Source organism: Hyperoodon ampullatus (genome assembly GCF_949752795.1).
Source record: "Hyperoodon ampullatus genome assembly, chromosome: 11".
NCBI lineage: Eukaryota > Metazoa > Chordata > Mammalia > Artiodactyla > Ziphiidae > Hyperoodon > Hyperoodon ampullatus.
In genome coordinates, this window is record NC_136924.1 from 65,614,307 (window position 1) to 65,633,144 (window position 18,838).

Genomic DNA, 18,838 nt, shown 5'->3' on the forward strand with positions numbered 1-18,838 from the left:
CTTTGCCAGAGTAACAAGGTGAAGGATAAGAAGGGGAGGTGTTACCAGCATTTCTAGTTCTTACAGAAAGACGCGTGCTTAGCTCTTCAGCGAGGGACAGACATTAAGACCTTGACTTGCTCTGAATAAGTCTTAGATCGACTTGTCTGAAGGCCAGAGGAACATGAAGGTAGAATGAGATCTTTCAGGGTGTGGAGTGGTGGTTCTCCAACTCTCCTATGTGGATTCCTGGGGTAAGCCCAGAACCCAGGGGTTTAAACCTGCACCCCAGCTGACTCTGATGAAGAGGCCCTCAAGCCATGGTGAGTTAGCACCTTTATGGGACTGTCAGCTTGAAACCAGCAACATTGATTTCCTACTCTGAAACCTGGTGGGCAAAGGAGACGTGGCAGGGAAAAGAAAAACTTTATCTATCTCTGATGAGAGTGAAATTTTATAACTTGAGGGGTGTAGGTTGGACATAGGGAAATGTTTCCTTGGCAGGCTTGTAAAGTACCTGGAAATTTGTTGGAGTGTTATAGCACTCACTTCTCTGGAATTTCCTTAAAAACAGGATCTTATAAATAGGCTGAGGATTGGACCATATGTCCTTCTAAATATACTGTCAGCCCTATATTTCTGTCCTGCTGTGTGTCATTTTCATACTTTATAGAGGTGTAGAGCTCTCAAGGGTGGGAAAATAAAATTATGTTAGTTATTGCCATCCTCAGCATGGCATTCAAAGTTTCCCTCACTTATGTTAGGCTACCATCAGGAATATTATCTAGCTGATACGTACCAATAAGTGCGTACAGAGGTCGAAAACACTGACAAACTCCTGTACTGGCTAGCAAGTAATGACTGTCCCAAGTCCCCAACTGCCCCCATCTGCTGCTCTGGATTCTCCCCTAAAATCCCCATGATGTGGTAAATAAAGAATTAGTGCGGACTTCCCTGGTGGCTCAGTGGTTGGGAATCTGCCTGCCAATGCAGGGGACGCAGGTTCGAGACCTGATCCGGGAGGATCCCACATGCCGCGGAGCAGATAGGCCTGTGCGCCACAACTACTGAGCCCGTGTGCTGCAACTCCTGAAGCCCGTGCACCTAGAGCCCGTGTTCCGCAACAAGACAAGCCACCACAATGAGAAGCCCGCGCACCGCAACGGAGAGAGGCCCCCGCTCGCCGCAGCTGGAGAGGGCCCTCATGCAGCAATGAAGGGAGGGAGGGAGGGAGGAAGAAGTAATGCCTGGCACAGCAGGGGGTCTTCTAGGACCCGAATGTAGCCTATTCCTCCATGTTGACCATCAAAATATTCTGAATATTACTTTCAGCTTCCACATTCCCAGAACACACAACTTATTTTCATGCCCCTGGGCTTCCACGTGTGCTATATACTCTGCTCAGAATGTCCTTCCCTCCCGCCCTCAACCCTCTTGAAACTCCTCTCCTATTTCAGGCCTTTGGTTCAAACACGACCTTCTCCACTGAGTCTTCCCCAGTCCCCAACTCCCCTCCTCAAAACCACTACTTCCTCTTCCACAGCCACAGGGCCTTTTTTCTTCAAACCCCCTTTTTGTAAGCCCTATATTCTGTCTTGCTTTAGTTATTCATGCACAAATTTCAACAGATCTACCTCCCTCACTCCTGAGATTTTAAGAATAGATTTATATGGAAAATATATCATTTGATCAATTTCCAGAAAGCCGGCCAGTCCCTGGGCCAGCTGACCATCTCTATGACGTGAGCACAGCCTTATCTGACAAGATCCTTCCTACGTGGGGACACGCTTGGCCACTGAGGGTCTTGGAAACCCGGCTCCTGGGCTGTGGCTCAGGAGGGATGCAGCGGTGCCTCATCAGGTCCAGCGCAGAGGCAGATGGAAAGTCTGTGGATGGATTAAAAAAAGAAACCCAAACAAACAAAACCCCCCCACAAGCAAATAACACAAAAAACACCCTACCCAGCAGCCCCCAGCGACAGAGGGGTTTCCGACTGTACTGAGGGGGGGGTCTCTTATAGATAAGAAGTTGGCACAGCAGCTGTTGGACAGACCTGCCCAGCGGAAGTGGCCAGCACTCCCTGATCTTTAGTCTCTTGCTTCTCTAAACTGCCTTCCTTTTTCTTTTAGGTTTTTAGCCTCTCATTACAATTGAGAAACAAGCATCTCAACACGTATTATTAGGCCATAAACCTCCTGAGGCAAGGGTCAGATCTTGTTGGCCCTTCCAACCTCCATAACGTCTAATGATTATATTATCAGACACACACAGCACTTACTCCATGCCAGGCTCCGGTCAATGCAATCAACCAGACTAACTCATGCCATCTGATTATTATGCTCGGCCATTAGCCCATTTACATATGGGGAAACTGAGGCAGAGAGAGGCAACACGATGTGTCCCAGCCACACCTGGGGACTGTCCCCGCCACACCTGGGGACTGTCCCCGCCAGGCAGTCTGGCTCCATATCCCTTGTTCTTAACTACGAGGCAATGTCTAATATGCCTCAGATGTACAGTAAAGGCATGTCAAATATAAAAACAAGTGGGTCCTGGGGTTCCTTGGCTAAAAGGACACTGGCTATTTTAACAGGGATTTGGGCAAGCACTTGACACCCTAAAACTTCCCCAGATGACTGGGAGAGCTAAGTTGCTCCCACCCATGTACTAGACAACCCCAAACAACAATCACTGGGGAGAAGCGGCAGAGACCCCGTTTCTCGGAGGTATACAAAGGGGCAAAGATAAGTGTGTGACTGTTCACAGGGTCTGAGGGGGAAGGAAAAGCTTGGAAGTAGTTTGGCCACTTTAGGAACAACACATTTACACTTATCGTTAAAGCAGAGAGAGGCGTAGGAGTGTGTAAAGGGTGAGTGGAGGACCAGCAGGGAGCCAGCTGGTTGGGCATCTCTTTTCTTTCTCCTCTCTGTGGCCTGACAACGCCTGTCTTGGTTTCCAACCATTTGCAAAGATCTCTCAGCCTCTCCTGGCCTCATGGGCAGGGCGGCAGGGCGGCAGGGAGGAGGGCGGGGAGCAAGGAGTCATTTATCACTGTCGGGAGATGTGCTACACGCAGCAGGGCCGGCTTTCCTCCCTGCTGTTCCTGCAGCCAGAGCCGCAAATCTTGAAAAGATGCAGAACATGCACCTCGCAAATAACCATTCATCATCGCTGCTCTGGGAGCCCGGGAGCGGACCCTCCTGACGTGAGGCTGACCGGCTCTGACTTCAGCCCAGGCCCCAGCGGAGCTGGGAACACGGGGACTTCTCAGGCACGTAATTCCTGTTCTGGCCAATCCCCATCTACTACAATCTACTGAGGTTTGGGGTTAAAATTCTCTGAAATGCCATCCAAGCCCCTCTTCTCTCCACAAAGTCAGATTTCCAGATTGCTTTCAGTAATCAGGCTGCAGCCAAGGTGGCCCATAATCATTAAATTTGAAAATACAAGTTGCTAGGAGGAAATTAATCCCAGGTTTAACTCGGGAATGGCCTGCTTTCTCGTGAAGTAATTATAAAATTAAAATGTGCTATTTCTCTGGTGAGTATAAAAAGCCTCCTCGGTGAGGTCTGTGGCCCAACAGTAACGTCAGGATTTACACCAAGGAGGGACCGGAAAAATCCTTCCGTGCCTCAACGATGGGCATCAGGGCCATCTGCAGGTAAATTTCCAAAGACTGGGTTAAAGGTGATTAAAATCAAGAAGAGGAAGAGGTTTGAATTTTCCAATTACTCCTTAAAACTCAAAAGTCAAGCTGCTAGACAATGCAAGCTTTCCCAGTAAGACTAAAAATGCTGAGCTAATTAGACCCACAGGCATGGCCAACATATAAAGTCAGCCCAAAGGAGGGACACTGTCCCTTTAAAATCTGCCTGGGGATCAGTGGAAAAGCTAATGAGGAGTGTCAGTTGGGGCTGCTTTATTAGGTGGCCCTCCAGAGGATAAAGCCTGGGGTTTCTGTAACAGGGCTTCTGTGCTTGATTCAATAAATCAATTTATATTAAATGCGGGTATAGCTCTGGAGCTGGCTTCATAAAGCATTCTGTGGCATTTCTCAATCTGCTTATCCCCTTCCCTGTCAGCCTGCCTGAACGCACTGTCAGAGGGCATTGAAAAGAGCAATAAAAAATAAGACAGAAGGCGTATCTATGTTATTTGTGAAACTCAACCCAGCAGCTCCAGACTCATGCTGGGAGGCTGCTTCCAGTGAGTTTCTCTCCAGAAGATGTTTGGACGGTTGGTAAGAAGCCCAATGCTGTGGGACTGCAGTGCTCAACCCCGAGCTGGGCTCCAGGCTGCAGACTGAGAATAAAGGTCACCCCGAACAGAAAGGAAAGGGTTGCAAGGGAAGTTGCTTTTTACTCCGATCCTCAGGGTCTGAAATACTCTTCAAGAAGTGAAAGGAAAAGCAAGATGAATAAAAGCGCCGAAAGCTGGCACAGTCCAGGAGGTGGTGGGGAGCGGCTGGAGGAGGGAGCTGTGCTACTGACCAGGGCAGATGGAACGGGTCTTCCTTCAGGCTGGCCAGCAGGCTCGCCAGTGAGTGACCGCAGCAGACCGTCATCCTAAACACAATGACTTACGCCCCTGAAGATCTCAAAAGGAGAGGAAAGCCCATCCCCCACTTTTGGACTCTGTAGCGGGGCCAGAAGCCACAACACGTGGCCACACCGTTCCGCTCTCCCCATCCAGGCTCAGCTTTTTTTTTTTTTTTAACTCTTTGCTGTTGGGTTGTTCAGTTACAGACAGCTGCTGGCACCGTCCCTCACCCCAGTTAGACCCGCATCCTTACATTATCTAGACTGCAGTGCCATCTGGTAGGACTTTTTGTGATGATGCAAATCTATATCTGCAATGCCCACTTCAGCAGTCACGAGCCACATGTGGCTCCTGAGCAACTGAGATGGGGCTGGTGTGACTTGGGAAATGAATTTTTACCTTTACTTAATTTTAACTAATTTACATTTAAATGGCCACAAGGGGCTAGCGGCCACTCGGCTGGAGTGGACACAGAATAGAAAAGCTTTCCTTTGCCTTCATAAAAGTAGTGAATGCTAAGAGGAGAAAATGGTGGTGGACCCCACTCTGTTCTCAGGGGAAAAGGCTGTGATTTGCTCTTAGTTTCAGGGGAAAGACAAGAGGGAACAATTACCCTGATGTGTCATCAAGTTAGAATCATAAAGAGTTAAGGGCTGCAAGAGATAAAAATGAAAGGTTACCATCACTGGAATTTTCCTAATGGAATCTGTCTTTCCCAGAAGCTCTGAAAAGCAGAGCAAAGCTCTTCCGCCACCAGACATGGAGGTTGGCAGTGAAGGACAAAGAAAGTATTTTATCAAACGAGAGACCTAGGCCCAGGATTGGCCAAAGACCCCAGAACCTTGGCAGAGCCAGGAGCAGTATCCAAGGAGCTTATCTCCCAAGGCAGTACTCTCCTTCCTAAGTAAGCCACGCAATCTCAAGTTACTGGTCCAGCCTGCCCCTGAAACAAGACCATTATAAATGTTAAAAAGGCTCTGCTTAAAGAAAGAATTCTGGTGTACTTTACTCTTAACCAGAACCATCTGGAAGCAATCTTGCATTCACACGATGGACTTCTCGTCGTCTTTGGCCCTCGCTCTCAACAAATCCCATCAGCCCAAGAACAGCTGCTGGAGAATCTGGCCTGACGCCAGGGGTGAAGCTACAGCGCCCTCCCTTGTCCTGCCGGGGCCCCGGCTTGCGCATCACCCCACGCGGCTGGACGCAGAGCACGAAGAACACAGATCCTACACGAGAAAGCGAAATCACCAGCGGTCACAGGAGCAGGGACTTGGTGCCACAAAGCCAGCTGTGAGAAACTGTTGTTTCGGCCCGGTAACACAGACGCCTGCCAGCAAATTACGGCCTGAGACGGCTCAGAGGGCCATGGGTCTGGACGCTGTGCTCACAACGCCAGCTAGTGTGCGTCCTGCAACAGCAGCTCCACACAAAGGGCCAGGGAGGCAGGGCAGCGGCTCGCGCCGAGTCCAAGGCCAGAGTTCTGGCGCCAGGACCGATGACACCAGGCACAGAAGGCGAGAGCTGGGACGCGTCAGGGACCGACTCAGCACTGGGGGCGCTGTTCGAAAATGCCTTTGTAAATCAAGCCACTGTGTAAACTACCTGAGCAGGCTGGGAAAGGGTGAGGGTTAGGAGGCAGGTGAGAGATGGATTTCATTAGGAAGGTCCTGGTGGCGATAACCTTTTGTCCTCTGTGCAACCTGGGCCTGCCAAGCTGCTCCACCGTCTCCGACAAAGCGTGAGGGTGGGAGAGAAAGGATCCCCGTCAGGAGGCAACAGACTCATCCTTAATTATGAGATGAGGCTTCCCAGAGCCGACGCCCTCCCCCGTCACTGCCTCCCGGCTGCAGACACACCGCAGAAAGCTGGTAGGGTGCTCCTCTAATGAGAGCGATCGATTTTCCTAAGTAAAGGAGATTCGGCTCTTTGGGGATCTTCCCCGTCCTCACCACGTGGCCCCAGTCCACGCACAGACTTTAGTGATGAGTGGGAAGCATCACCGTTTAATTTGGCCAATGGTCCATCAGGTCAGACTGGGAACTAGAAAAGTCACTACTCAGCAGCTCCTGCATCATTCCATCCTCTTGTCCTCTAAAGGACTGTCAAGGAGACACTGATCCTGGTAGATGGAGGTCCCCTGCTTAAACTTCCATTGCAGCTCAGAACTGAATAATTATGTCTGATCTTCCCCCCCCACCAAAAAAAAGTTGATGCATTGTATCAGAAAGAGCCCCGGGCGAAAAGTCAGAAACCTGGGTTATTCTGACATTTTGGCACTAGTGGAAGCTGAGTAAACCACTTAATCCCCTCTGAGCCTCAATGTGCTCAACTGCAAAATGGAGCAGGAGGAGGAATCACTGGGTATTTGGCAGTTCAGCACCGTAGTGAACAGTGTATACCCTGAAGTGAGCTTGTCTGGAGGTCACAGACTGGCTTCTCCTCTTACTAGTTGTGTGACCTTGAGCAACTCGGCCCCTGTGCCTCAGTTTCCTCATCTGTAAAATGTACCTAGTTCCTAGGATTGTTCAACATGAAGAGTCATGTAAAAGTCTCATCACAGTGTCTGGCCCTTAGCTCTCCCACTCACTGTCAGCTAGCCCCATGATTAGTGGGGGACAAGCAGGCAGATAAAAATTCCCACAACTAGGTCTTTGCTACAAGGGTTCAACAGTTGGCAACAGGTGAACCCCTATTTGTTAGAAAGGTTTCAGAGACACAAGCTCACAGGCCAAGGCTAATTCGGAAGGCAAGAAACGTAAAGGAGGGACGAGGTAAGGACTTGTCTGTCTCCTTGAGCATGACACATTGCCAATACTCACCGGTCCACCTTCAACCAATCCCAACAGCTTGGTAGTAATTTGAGGCTTTTGTGGGAAAAGGGACCCTGCTGATCCTCATCTCTCTTTCCATTGAATTAATTTGCCAGCCCTTCTCTCTCTACAGACAACTCAGAAAGGTAGGAAATGGGGAGTCCATGTTTCTTCAGTCCTAAAAAATAACTGCTAGATTTGAGGTTTTCTGTTAGAAGTTAAAAACATTTTTTAGGGCTTCCCTGGTGGTGCAGTGGTTGAGAGTCCGCCTGCCGATGCAGGGGACACGGGTTCGTACCCCGGTCTGGGAAGATCCCACATGCCACAGGGCGGCTGGGCCCGTGAGCCATGGCCGCTGAGCCTGCGCGTCCGGAGCCTGTGCTCCACAGCGGGAGAGGCCACAGCAGTGAGAGGGCCACGTACCGCAAAAAAAAACCAAAAAACGTTTTTTAAAAGAACTCATTAAAGTTGGGAGGGGGGTGTGTGTGGGTGGAGTTTACATAGGCGGTGGTCTAAATTGGCTTTAAACTTCCCAACTTCCTCCAACAAAGATGTAAACAGCTCTCCTTTTCCTTAAGCATCATTTTCAAATCATAAGTAACAACAGATAGGAAATACACAAAGACGTACATCAATCTCTGCTCGTAGCCAAAGCTGTGAGCCAACAGCCATGCAGGGAACTTTGCTGCAACAAATGAGCAAATCATGTCTGACTGAAGCCATTCTCAGTCTTGGCTTTTCAGTACCTTGGCAATTCGGTACCTTCTGTGGAGTTCCGTACAATTAAAGAGAGCCCATTTATGGGCTATTTACTTGCTTAAGGCCCCGCTAATGTGTGTTTGTGTGCACGTACCTGAGGTAGAGAGCAAAAGAGAGAGTAACTGTGTGTGTATAACGTTGGATGTAATCTAATCCCTGAACTTATCTGCATTTTAAAAAACTGTAAAAAGGGGTAATCTTTAGCCATTTGTTTACCAACTTGGTTTTGACTGCTGAGATCTCATTTGCCTTTTTGGCATAGAAAAAACATACAAACAGCCTTGCCTCGAGCTCAACATGGTTCGTGTGCAGGCTCTTCATTCCTACCCTTCCCACTGACCACCTACACGTCGGCCTGCCCCCCATCAACTTCTGTGGATTGCACTCTTCTTCCTTTCATCCAATAAACAAACATGGCCTGTCGACTACATGTCAGGCACAGGACGAGGCACTGGGCTGCCCCACAGGGGACTTACAGACTAGTATAGTTCGAGTAATTGATGGCTTACCTCTTACATTTATCCCTTGGCCTAAGTCATCTAGTTTCTTGTTCATTTCCTTGCCTTCTCTGTTTTCTGCTTCCATCCCTCTATTTGGCTCTAGGGATCTCACATACATATTGCTATGACAGTTTTTCTCTGGGTACCTGAATCTGCTTTCTCTCCTGGTCAGTCTCCTTCAAACTCCTCTTACAGCAAGCTTCCTACAACATCGCTTTCATCATTTCATTCTCCGCCGAAACACACAAGAGCAACTTGCAGCCTCCCACAGTAAATCCTAATGTCTCTGCCTGGCTTCCCATATTCTGATACATTCCCTCAGGACCAACTCAGCCTAATTTCTCACAGCCGCCCCCACCCACCTCCCCAGTTTTGGCCATTTCCCGCACTGTCTCTTAGATCTGCTCTTTTGGTTTATGTGTTTACAGCCACGTGGGTTCCTACCCTGGGATGCCTTTCCTTCCATCTTTCCAAATTCTACAAAAACCAGACCAAACTCTGCCATGGTTTTCTGAATTACACAATCCCTCACCTTAAACTTTTCTGTAAGGAGTGATGATTTTGCTGACTGAATAAAAATGAATTTGCAAGAAAACCCAGTCTGGGGCAACGAAACTCCAGAACTCAGAGCTGCAAATATGGTGAACCCTTTCCGATAAATCCGATCACGTTTTAGAGCAGGGGTAAAGATTTTAGGCTCTGCTGCAACCACTCAACTGCCCTGCTGTTGTATGAAGGTAGCGACAGATGAAACATAAACAAACGAGCGTGCCTGTACTTTTAAAACTTATTTACGGAAAGGGGTGGGGGGTGGAATTTGGCTCTCAGGCCATAACTTGCTGACCCTTTTCTAGAAGAAGAGAGGATACTGGTGAGGACCTTCTCTCTAGATGGCAAAGGACAACCGGACATGCCTTAGATCAGCCTCTGATCCTCCCGAGTGGCTCGACTGTCTCTTTAAGACAGTCCGTACGCTAGGAGTAGATTCCCAGCCTAGAAGTCATCACCATGGGAATTTGGGCTGTGACCATCTGTTATAGCTATTCCGGTCAAAGAAGAAGAGATAGTGGAATTTACTTTGTCACCTGTGCTGGGGACGTGGTGAGGAAAGAGGCCACTGTTTCCTTCTGCTGACCTCCAGCCTGGCAGGAGGCTCCCTGGTCAGGATCGCAGGGCCTAGAGCAAATCTTCACCTACACTTCTTTGTGCCAGGCACTGCTCTCTCATTTCATCCTTACACCAACCCTATGAAATTTAAGTACTTTATCATCATATCTATTTTTCAATTGGAAGAAACGGACGAGGTCTTAGTCAGTGTTAGCTACTGACACATACAAACGGTTTTGGCACCTTATATCGGTGTGTTTGGGGAATAAGATGCCCCTTGCCATGAGTTCTTATTTTGATATGAATGTGATGAAATCATGAGGACAGCTCATTACCTCTGGTCCTTAAAATCACCCTTCAAAGAGTATTCTTTTCACTTTATTTATGGGAAATGGCACTCATAGGGGTTAAGTAGTTTATCCAACTTTGCCTATTCAGAAAGGTCAGAGTTATGATTCAAATCTAAACTGGTCTGGCCAAACAGAGCTCCAGTTCATTCCTTTGAGCCCCGCTACCTCTTTAGTAACCCTGACCTAAAAACCCGAGTCTAATGTGTTTTTAAAAGCCCCCCAATGCTTGCTCTGTGTGAAGTGAGGAATTACATCAGCTTCATGGGTCTAGTGTCCCCAAGGAGGGCCTCAGAGAGCAGAAAAGCAAAACAACACCCAGATGGGAGAACTGGCGTCCAGGCGAAAGCAGCAGAAGTGGGCGTAGCCCCTTTTCCTTCCCCACAAACCCAGGTCTCTGGCTGCACCTCCTGATCCAAAGTGCGGAAGTGGCTTTTTACGGTGGTGGCGCTTCCTTCACACACGCTGCAGCAGTGCCAAGGCAGAGGGAGGCGTATTCTTACCAGCCTGTCATATTAAAATCCCTGTAGAGCATCTTCTTCCCAAGTTCCTTTCTCTGTACTCTCCTTGGAAACTCCAAATGTGTGAACTCATTTCCCAGCAAGTGAGGCTGCATGAATGCCTAATAGCAAAAAGAAAAGAAAAGAAAAAAAAAAAAAAACCCACACATATTTAGAGGAAAAAATAAGACCCAAGGATGTTTTGCAAATTGAGACAGCCCACATTTCAGAAACAAGAATACTGTTCTCAAATTTTAAGGGAGATAAATAGATTGAAGACTCTAAATACAAATAGAATATCAACAAATAAAAATCATGAATCTAATTTATAAAGGAATGTGACTTTTTCATTGGAGATGATAAAACTAATGGTAATCAAAGACGTGTATCTCTCAAGCAAGGAAAAGGTTCACTTTTTAATTCAAATTCAAGATGGTTTCACTTGGGCTGAATGGCACGGTGAGGAGGTAGGGAAGCTCCCCCTGACTCTCTCCTCCTTGGCTTTCTCTGCTCGCCTCCTATTTGTACACCTAGTTATTGGGCCTGGCCTCTGAAAGCTGCATGTGGGTCTCCATGTCAACACAATGGCCTGAGAGAGAGGGTTGGGACTGGATGCACCAGACAGGAACTTTCTGTTGGACTCCCTCCATTTTGCTCTGCAGTAATTTGATCATGTAATTGGAAGACTGTTCCAGAACAGATGGCTTCTTCCCCTCCCCCAAATCTCTGTTCACACTACAAAAGTCTTGAGCAAACAGCCACTTAGGGAATTGCTTTGAAACAACAAACAGTCTCACTGTCACACTCAAAATTCAAATCCAGTTATCCAAGAGATGAAATGCTCAGGTATGGACTCCCCTGCTCAGAGGCCACACACTGTAAGCAGACCTGCCCCGGAGCCGTCCCATACCAAGCCGTATACCTGCTTATTAGCAGTGTACTGGAATGGATCTTCTCTCTCTCTCTCTCTCTTTCTGGCAGGGAAAAGAGTGGGTGGAGCAAACCTCGGCCTGGCACCATAGGAAAGCCAGGGCTCCCTGCCATAGGACAGATGGCCATATCCTCGGTCTCCTGGAAAAAGGCATCTCCCACAGCCTCTTTCCCCCAGGACCTGACACTGGCAGATCTCCCACTGATTCTCACGGTGGTCTGGAGGTCTCAGCTGGATGCTAGTCATCAGAAGCTAAGCGCATCAAGAGTCAAAGGAAGCAAGCTGAACTGTCCCCGTGTGGTCTGGAGGTCTCAGCTGGATGCTAGTCATCAGAAGCTAAGCGCATCAAGAGTCAAAGGAAGCAAGCTGAATTGTCCCCAGGCTGGTCAGATTGGACCAGCTAAAAGAACTCTGAACCAGTGATGCTGGGCAGGCTTTGGGGACAGGATGGGACAGGACTGAGAATGAGAAGAGGGGCTGTCCTGTCTGCTGTAACCAACAGGTTCCAGGTCGGAGGGGAATTCTGGATCATCTTCGAGGGGCCCTGAAACCTCTGCTGGGGATGAGGCTTGGGCTGCCTATGAGTATCAAGGACACTTAAACACTGGGTTTTACAGAGAAGTTCCTTGGGGAGGGAGGGAGGGAGGGAGGAAGGAAGGAAGAGAACTAATATTCATAGCGCAGGTCATTGGGGTAGGCTTTGGGTGAAACGAATTTGGGTTTGAATCCAAGCTCTGCACTTATAAGCTGTGTGATTTTAGTGGGTGATTTAACTGCTTGGGCCTCAGTCTCTTTACCTGTACATTGAGATTAACTGCAGATTTATCTCATACTGTTCTAACAATGAAATGAAATGACATCTACAGCGCACTTAACATGATCGTCTCTGCTCGCAAAAAGAAAATAATTTATCCCTCTAGTAACTATGGAGCCCTATTACATCCTGAGTACTACAGTAAGTATTTCTTGAGCTCTCATTGCACACCCCCGCCAACCTTATGGGCGGGACTGGCTACCTAATCTGTGGGGCCCAGTGCACAAGGAAAATATGGAGCCTCTATTCAAAATTAAAAATTTCAAGAAGGCGACAGCAGAGCATTAAACCAAGTGCAGGGCCCTGGGCAACTGCACAAGTCATGCCCACAAAGCCAGACGTACTTACAGAGTAGATACCATTTTATTCCTCTCCTTTATTTTGGTCCACCCATGAAAACTAAGGACCAGAGGCATTAACAGTCAATGAACAGCAGCATTTTTATGTACCCTTGATCATCTCTCAGAACTTTGGGACTGAATTAGCATGGTGTTTTTGTCTACCCCCCGCCCTCCAAGCTGGAGTGACACTGATTTAGGGGTTACCATGTGTCAGGCACTTGATACACCTTATGTTATTACCTCAACAATCCTACAAAGCACATGTCATAGACTCAATTTACAAAGGAGGAAACTAAGGTCCAGAGAGGTTAAGACACCTAGCCCAAGGCTATCAACCAGGAATGGGTGGTTCTAGAGCTTAAGCTTAATATCAAACCCATAACCCCCATCCTAACCCTTATGTTGGCCCTTTAACCTGCACACATTTACAAAAAACAGTAAGTGGGCAACAACAGGCCTGTGATCCATGCCAAATATGAACCACAAATAGGCACCCATGACGATCCAGTTAACAAAAAATTACAGATCTGCACACAACTTGGCCATGAGGATGTCCCTCAAGTAGCGAGAAGAAATCATTCAATAATATGAGTGATTAAACTAGCATAAATCCATACAAAAGAATTCTGTGCAATCACATACAAAGGTTTTATACAGAATATGTAATTACACAAAAAGAGCTGATCTATTTGTGAAAAACAGCATGTCAAACAATGTGTCTGTGAGTGTGCAAGTGTATGAGCTTATGTGAATCGTGTCATATATATACACAGATCTATATAGGACATACATGTATACATAAATGAGTATGCATGTGTATAAACATAGGTACACAATACACATATACATTACATAACACATAGGTTAGGATGCCAAGGCCATTCCTAAGTACATTTTGTACCCTCGTGCCCTTTCTGCTGGAATACATTTGCCTGGGCAGTTGTACCAGGAGAAGTCTGCAGGGTAGCTGGGAACTCCCCAGCAGCTTGCTGTCTGCAGGGGCCACCTCACCCCTCCTTCTGGGGATGGGCAGCCTCAAAGGGGCCTTGAACCGTGTGTCACCTGTGACATCCGTTGCCCCTTCACATGCAGAGCCTTTCAGGGTCTCAACAAAACTCCTGCTTCTCCCCTTATAACAACAGGCTAGTGTATTTCATCAGTTCTAAGATGCCCTTTATTAGATGCACCATTATTTTGCTACCTCTAAGGAATGGCAAAAAAAAGCTGCCAATTAAACGATGCATGGTGCTTTCTTTACCACTTCAAATTTTTAACTTATTATTTTTGAAAGAACTCCTTTAGACGTAGACAAAATTCTATTATCTATCACTATTGTGCATATTTAGGAAGGAATATATAAGTGAAGTGTATTGGTTAAGATTGTTCCAAAACGTTTTCACATTTAGAATCCAATGGCACTCATTGCTTTCCAACTGTGAATCATCCCATGTTCGTGATTTTCCACACAAGAGCGGGCTGTGTTTCAGGGGTGCATTGGTCATGCAGCATTTCTAAAACAACCCACAGAAGAACTGCAAGACACAAGCCAGCTTTGCAACCTTCCAGAGCCCGCTTGCTTCTGACTCCCACTTCGGGAATGTAGCTGAGCAAGTCTGGTCACTCCTCCCCAAGCCCCTCTGCATGACTAGCTGCATCCAAAAAGTGCTTCACTTTTGTCTGCAGGGTTTTCCTTCAAGCTGCTGGATGCCAGTCCTGAAGTTTTGGTGCTGCTCTTTTGATGTTGCTCATGCTTAGGAGATGACAGCCATGTCATGCCTGCCACCTGGCTGACAGCAACAATCAACTGTAAAATATCCCAACTTCAAGTATGTCAAAAGGTAAGAGGAAAAAGCGTGCCCTAGCTCTGAGGAATTATTGTGATGTTCATCCCCCATTGATACGGATGTCACACCCTTGGATTTCTCTCTCTTTGTGGTTATTTTTCTTCCTCTGGCTGGTTGCCACAGCACATTTCACATGTTACATGACACATTTTCCATTACAATCAGGCCCACCACAGAATGTATGTGTATTCCATGTGTACCTAGGACATATCCCGCCATGACATATTTTTACACTGCTTAAAAATCACCATCTGCGGCAAAGTAGCAGGATACAAAATTAATGCACAGAAATCTTTTGCATTCCTATACACTAATGATGAAAAATCTGAAAGCGAAATTAAGAAAACACTCCCATTTACCACTGCAACAAAAAGAATAAAATATCTAGGAATAAACCTACCTAAGAAGACAAAAGACCTGTATGCAGAAAATTACAAGACACGATGAAAGAAATTAAAGATGATACAAATAGATGGAGAGATATACCATGTTCCTGGATTGGAAGAATCAACATTGTGAAAGTGACTATACTACCCAAAACAATCTACAGATTCAATGCAATCCCTATCAAACTACCACTGGCATTTTTCACAGAACTAGAACAAAAAATTTCACAATTTGTATGGAAACACAAAAGACCCCGAATAGCCAAAGCAATCTTGAGAAGGAAAAACGGAGCTGGAGGAATCAGGCTCCCTGACTTCAGACTATATTACAAAGCTACAATAATCAAGACAGTATGGTACTGGCACAAAAACAGAAATATAGATCAATGGAACAGGATAGAAAGCCCAGAGATAAACCCACGCATATATGGTCACCTTATCTTTGATAAAGGAGGCAAGAATATACAGTGGAGAAAAGACAGCCTCTTCAATAAGTGGTGCTGGGAAAACTGGACAGCTACATGTAAAAGAATGAAATTAGAACACTTCCTAACACAATACACAAAAATAAACTCAAAATGGATTAAAGACCTAAATGTAAGGCCAGACACTATCAAACTCTTAGAGGAAAACATAGGCAGTACACTCTATAACATAAATCACAGCAAGATTCTTTTTGACCCACCTCCTAGAGAAATGGAAATAAAAACAAAAATAAACAAAAGGGACTTAATTAAACTTAAAAGCTTTTGCACAGCAAAGGAAACCATAAACAAGACAAAAAGACAACCCTCAGAATGGGAGAAAATATTTGCAAATGAAGCAACTGACAAAGGATTAATCTCCAAAATTTATAAGCAGCTCATGCAGCTCAATATCAAAAAACCAAACAACCCAATCCAAAAATGGGCAGAAGACCTAAATAGACATTTCTCCAAAGAAGATATACAAATGCCAACGAACGCATATGCTCAACATCACTAATCATTAGAGAAGTGCAAATCAAAACTAAAATGAGATATCATCTCACATCGGTCAGAATGGCCATCACCAAAGAATCTACAAACAATAAATGCTGGAGAGGGTGTGGAGAAAAGGGAACCCTTTTGCACTGTTGGTGGGAATGTAAATTGGTGCAGCTACTATGGAGAGCAGTATGGAGGTTCCTTAGAAAACTAAAAATAGAACTACCATACGACCCAGCAATCCCACTACTGGGTATATACCCTGAGAAAACCATAATTCAAAAAGAGTCATGTACCACAATGTTCATTGCAGCTCTATTTACAATAGCCAGGACATGGAAGCACCTAAGTGTCCATCAACAGACCAACGGATAAAGAAGATGTGGCACATATATAAAATGGAATATTACTCAGCCATAAAAAGAAACAAAATTGAGTTATTTGTAGTGAGGTGGATGGTTGTAGAGTCTGTCATACAGAGTGAAGTAAGTCAGAAAGAGAAAAACAAATACCGTATGCTAACACATATATATGGAACCTAAAAAAAAAAAAAAAAAAAGGAAAAAAAATGGTCATGAAGAACCCAGGGGCAAGACGGGAATAAAGACACTGCCCTACTAGAGAATGGACTTGAGGATACGGGAAGGGGGAAGGGTAAGCTGGGACAAAGTGAGAGAGTGGCATGGACATACATACACTACCAAATGTAAAATAGGTAGCTAGTGGGAAGCAGCTGCATAGCACAGGGAGATCAGCTCAGTGCTTTGTGACCATCTAGAGGGGTGGGATGGGGAGGGTGGGTGGGAGGGAGATGCAAGAGGGAAGAGGTATAGGGATATATGTATATGTATAACTGATTCACGTTGTTATAAAGCAGAAACTAACACACCATTGTAAAGCAATTATACTCTAATAAAGATGTTAAAAAAAAATCACGATCTGCATCCTAGTTCTAGGCTTTCTTCTTACCAACATTTTCAGTACTCACTCCTGTTGTATTTGTCAGACCTGATGGAGTTACTGATGTTAAAAAAACAACAGCAACAACAAAAAAACAAACTCAAGAACTAAGTACAAGTAGAACAAATAGGTGGCTGATGAACGAAAAATGAGATGCTAAAATATAATGGGACACATACCTGTTGGTTTTCTGAGGAAAAGACACACTTATTAGTGTATCTTTTTGTGTAATACTCATGAAAGTATTAGCTCAGGCTGTCATATCAAAATACCACAGAATGAGGGATTTAAAACAACAAAAAATTATTTCTCATAGCCTGTAGTCTGGGAAGTCTAAGATCAAGATGCCAGCAGATTCACTGCCTGGTAGGGCTCTCTTCCCGGCTTGCAGACTGCTGCCTTCTTGCTGCATCTCACAAGGCCTTTCCTCTGTGCTCTCATGGAGAGAGAAATCGAACTTTCTGGTATCTCTTCTTATCAGGAAACTAATCCTATCAAATCAGGGCCCACTCTTATGACCTCATTTAACCTTAATTACTTCTGTAAAGGCCCTATCTCCAAATTCAGTACATTGGAGTTAGGGCTTCAACATATGAATGTGAGGGGAGGGATACATACATTCAGTCCATAACATGGTGTTATATGTATACATGTTTATATATGTACATACACTCAAAGTCATCAAAATATTATACAGTATTATCTGATGGTTTTCTTTTTAACTTACCTATATTCATGAATATTTCTACCATTGAACTTGGATTACTTTCATTTTTAAAATACTCTAAAATTTGTTATTTTTTGAGAACCCAGTTATTAAACTATGTCTTAAAAAATTGTTGAAAGGAGCTTAACTGCCCCTTCTTACTCCAACAGTTTGAGGGAATGCTAAAATCACTGGAAAGGGCCACCCCAGGCAGAGGCTTGGCTCCAATGCAGGGGATGCTGAAGCACACTGCTTCCCAATGGGCCAGCACAGATATTTTGTTCTCAGAAGCAGAGTGGCCCAGCAACTTGGGGACTCAACAATTCCTTAGGATCTGCCCAGCATTCAAATAACATGGACTGGTTAGCGTTACTTCACTAGTGCTGGCCTGCCCTGCTGGAAGCATTGCTCAACTCAGCATTTTGGAATCTTGAGCCTCGAAAGTGATTTTACTTATAATACAGTGTAAGCAACACACACAAATTTTAGAGTCTGCAAAACATGGGAGCTGGAATTTGTTAGGTTCCTTTCAGCAATAAAATCCAATGATTTTCTGACCCCAAACTTGTAGGATTCATGGACAATTCTGGCATATTTCACTCCACTGCTCATACCTGGGCAGCTTATAAACATGTGTACCTGACGACTGCCCCTTTCCAAGGCACATCTCCTAGGGATGCTGGCCTATTAAAAATGTGGACCTTAATGGGATCAATATCCAAAATGGGAGCAAGCACAAATCTAAGGTCCCATGTCCACCTGCAAAATGAAAATTCTGGACACTCTCCTACTCCCTCTCCTTATTTATCTGCTATGCTTGGATATATTTTAGCTTTTTCTCTTTGATGATGCTATTTGGATATATGTATGTCAGAAACATCTGCGTGATGACACAAGTAATACCAGCTACACTTAAATATGTTCATTATTTTTAAAACCTCAGTTACACTTTAGTGCCTAGCATAGCACTGATCACAGTAAAGGCTCTAAATAAGTATTTGCTGGAAGAATGAATACAGAACATTCTGACCTGCTTTACACAATCACCTTTTAGTGATCATCGAAACTTTACAAAATAATACAACATAGCTTTCAATCTTTAGAAGAAGATAAAACTTAGGTCCACGGCACATAAAAACCATCTTGGACACACATTACATATTTTCGATTTAGTTAGCTTTTTATAATTTCATAGATACCTTCCTGTAAAACAACAAGCATGTGGGTGCAGTCATACCATTGAAAACCCCATGATATTTTACAATCCTAAGAACACCTAAATTATATTACGTCTCTTCTCTACTGAATAAGCATGCGAAGCAGAAACCTAGAAATGTGTTTTATACT

At 45.3% G+C, this 18,838-nt stretch overlaps 1 protein-coding gene across 1 annotated transcript in view; it reads right to left on the reverse strand.

The window, feature by feature from the left end:
* The window catches only part of PPM1H (protein phosphatase, Mg2+/Mn2+ dependent 1H), a gene marked incomplete at its 5' end in the record, with an annotated part of 269,728 nt that overhangs the window by 54,805 nt on the left and 196,085 nt on the right, over positions 1-18,838 (reverse strand). The window contains one exon of the mRNA XM_079714727.1: positions 10,548-10,666. Coding sequence (XP_079570853.1) covers positions 10,548-10,666 — 119 coding nt within the window. The remainder of the gene's footprint in view (positions 1-10,547; positions 10,667-18,838) is intronic.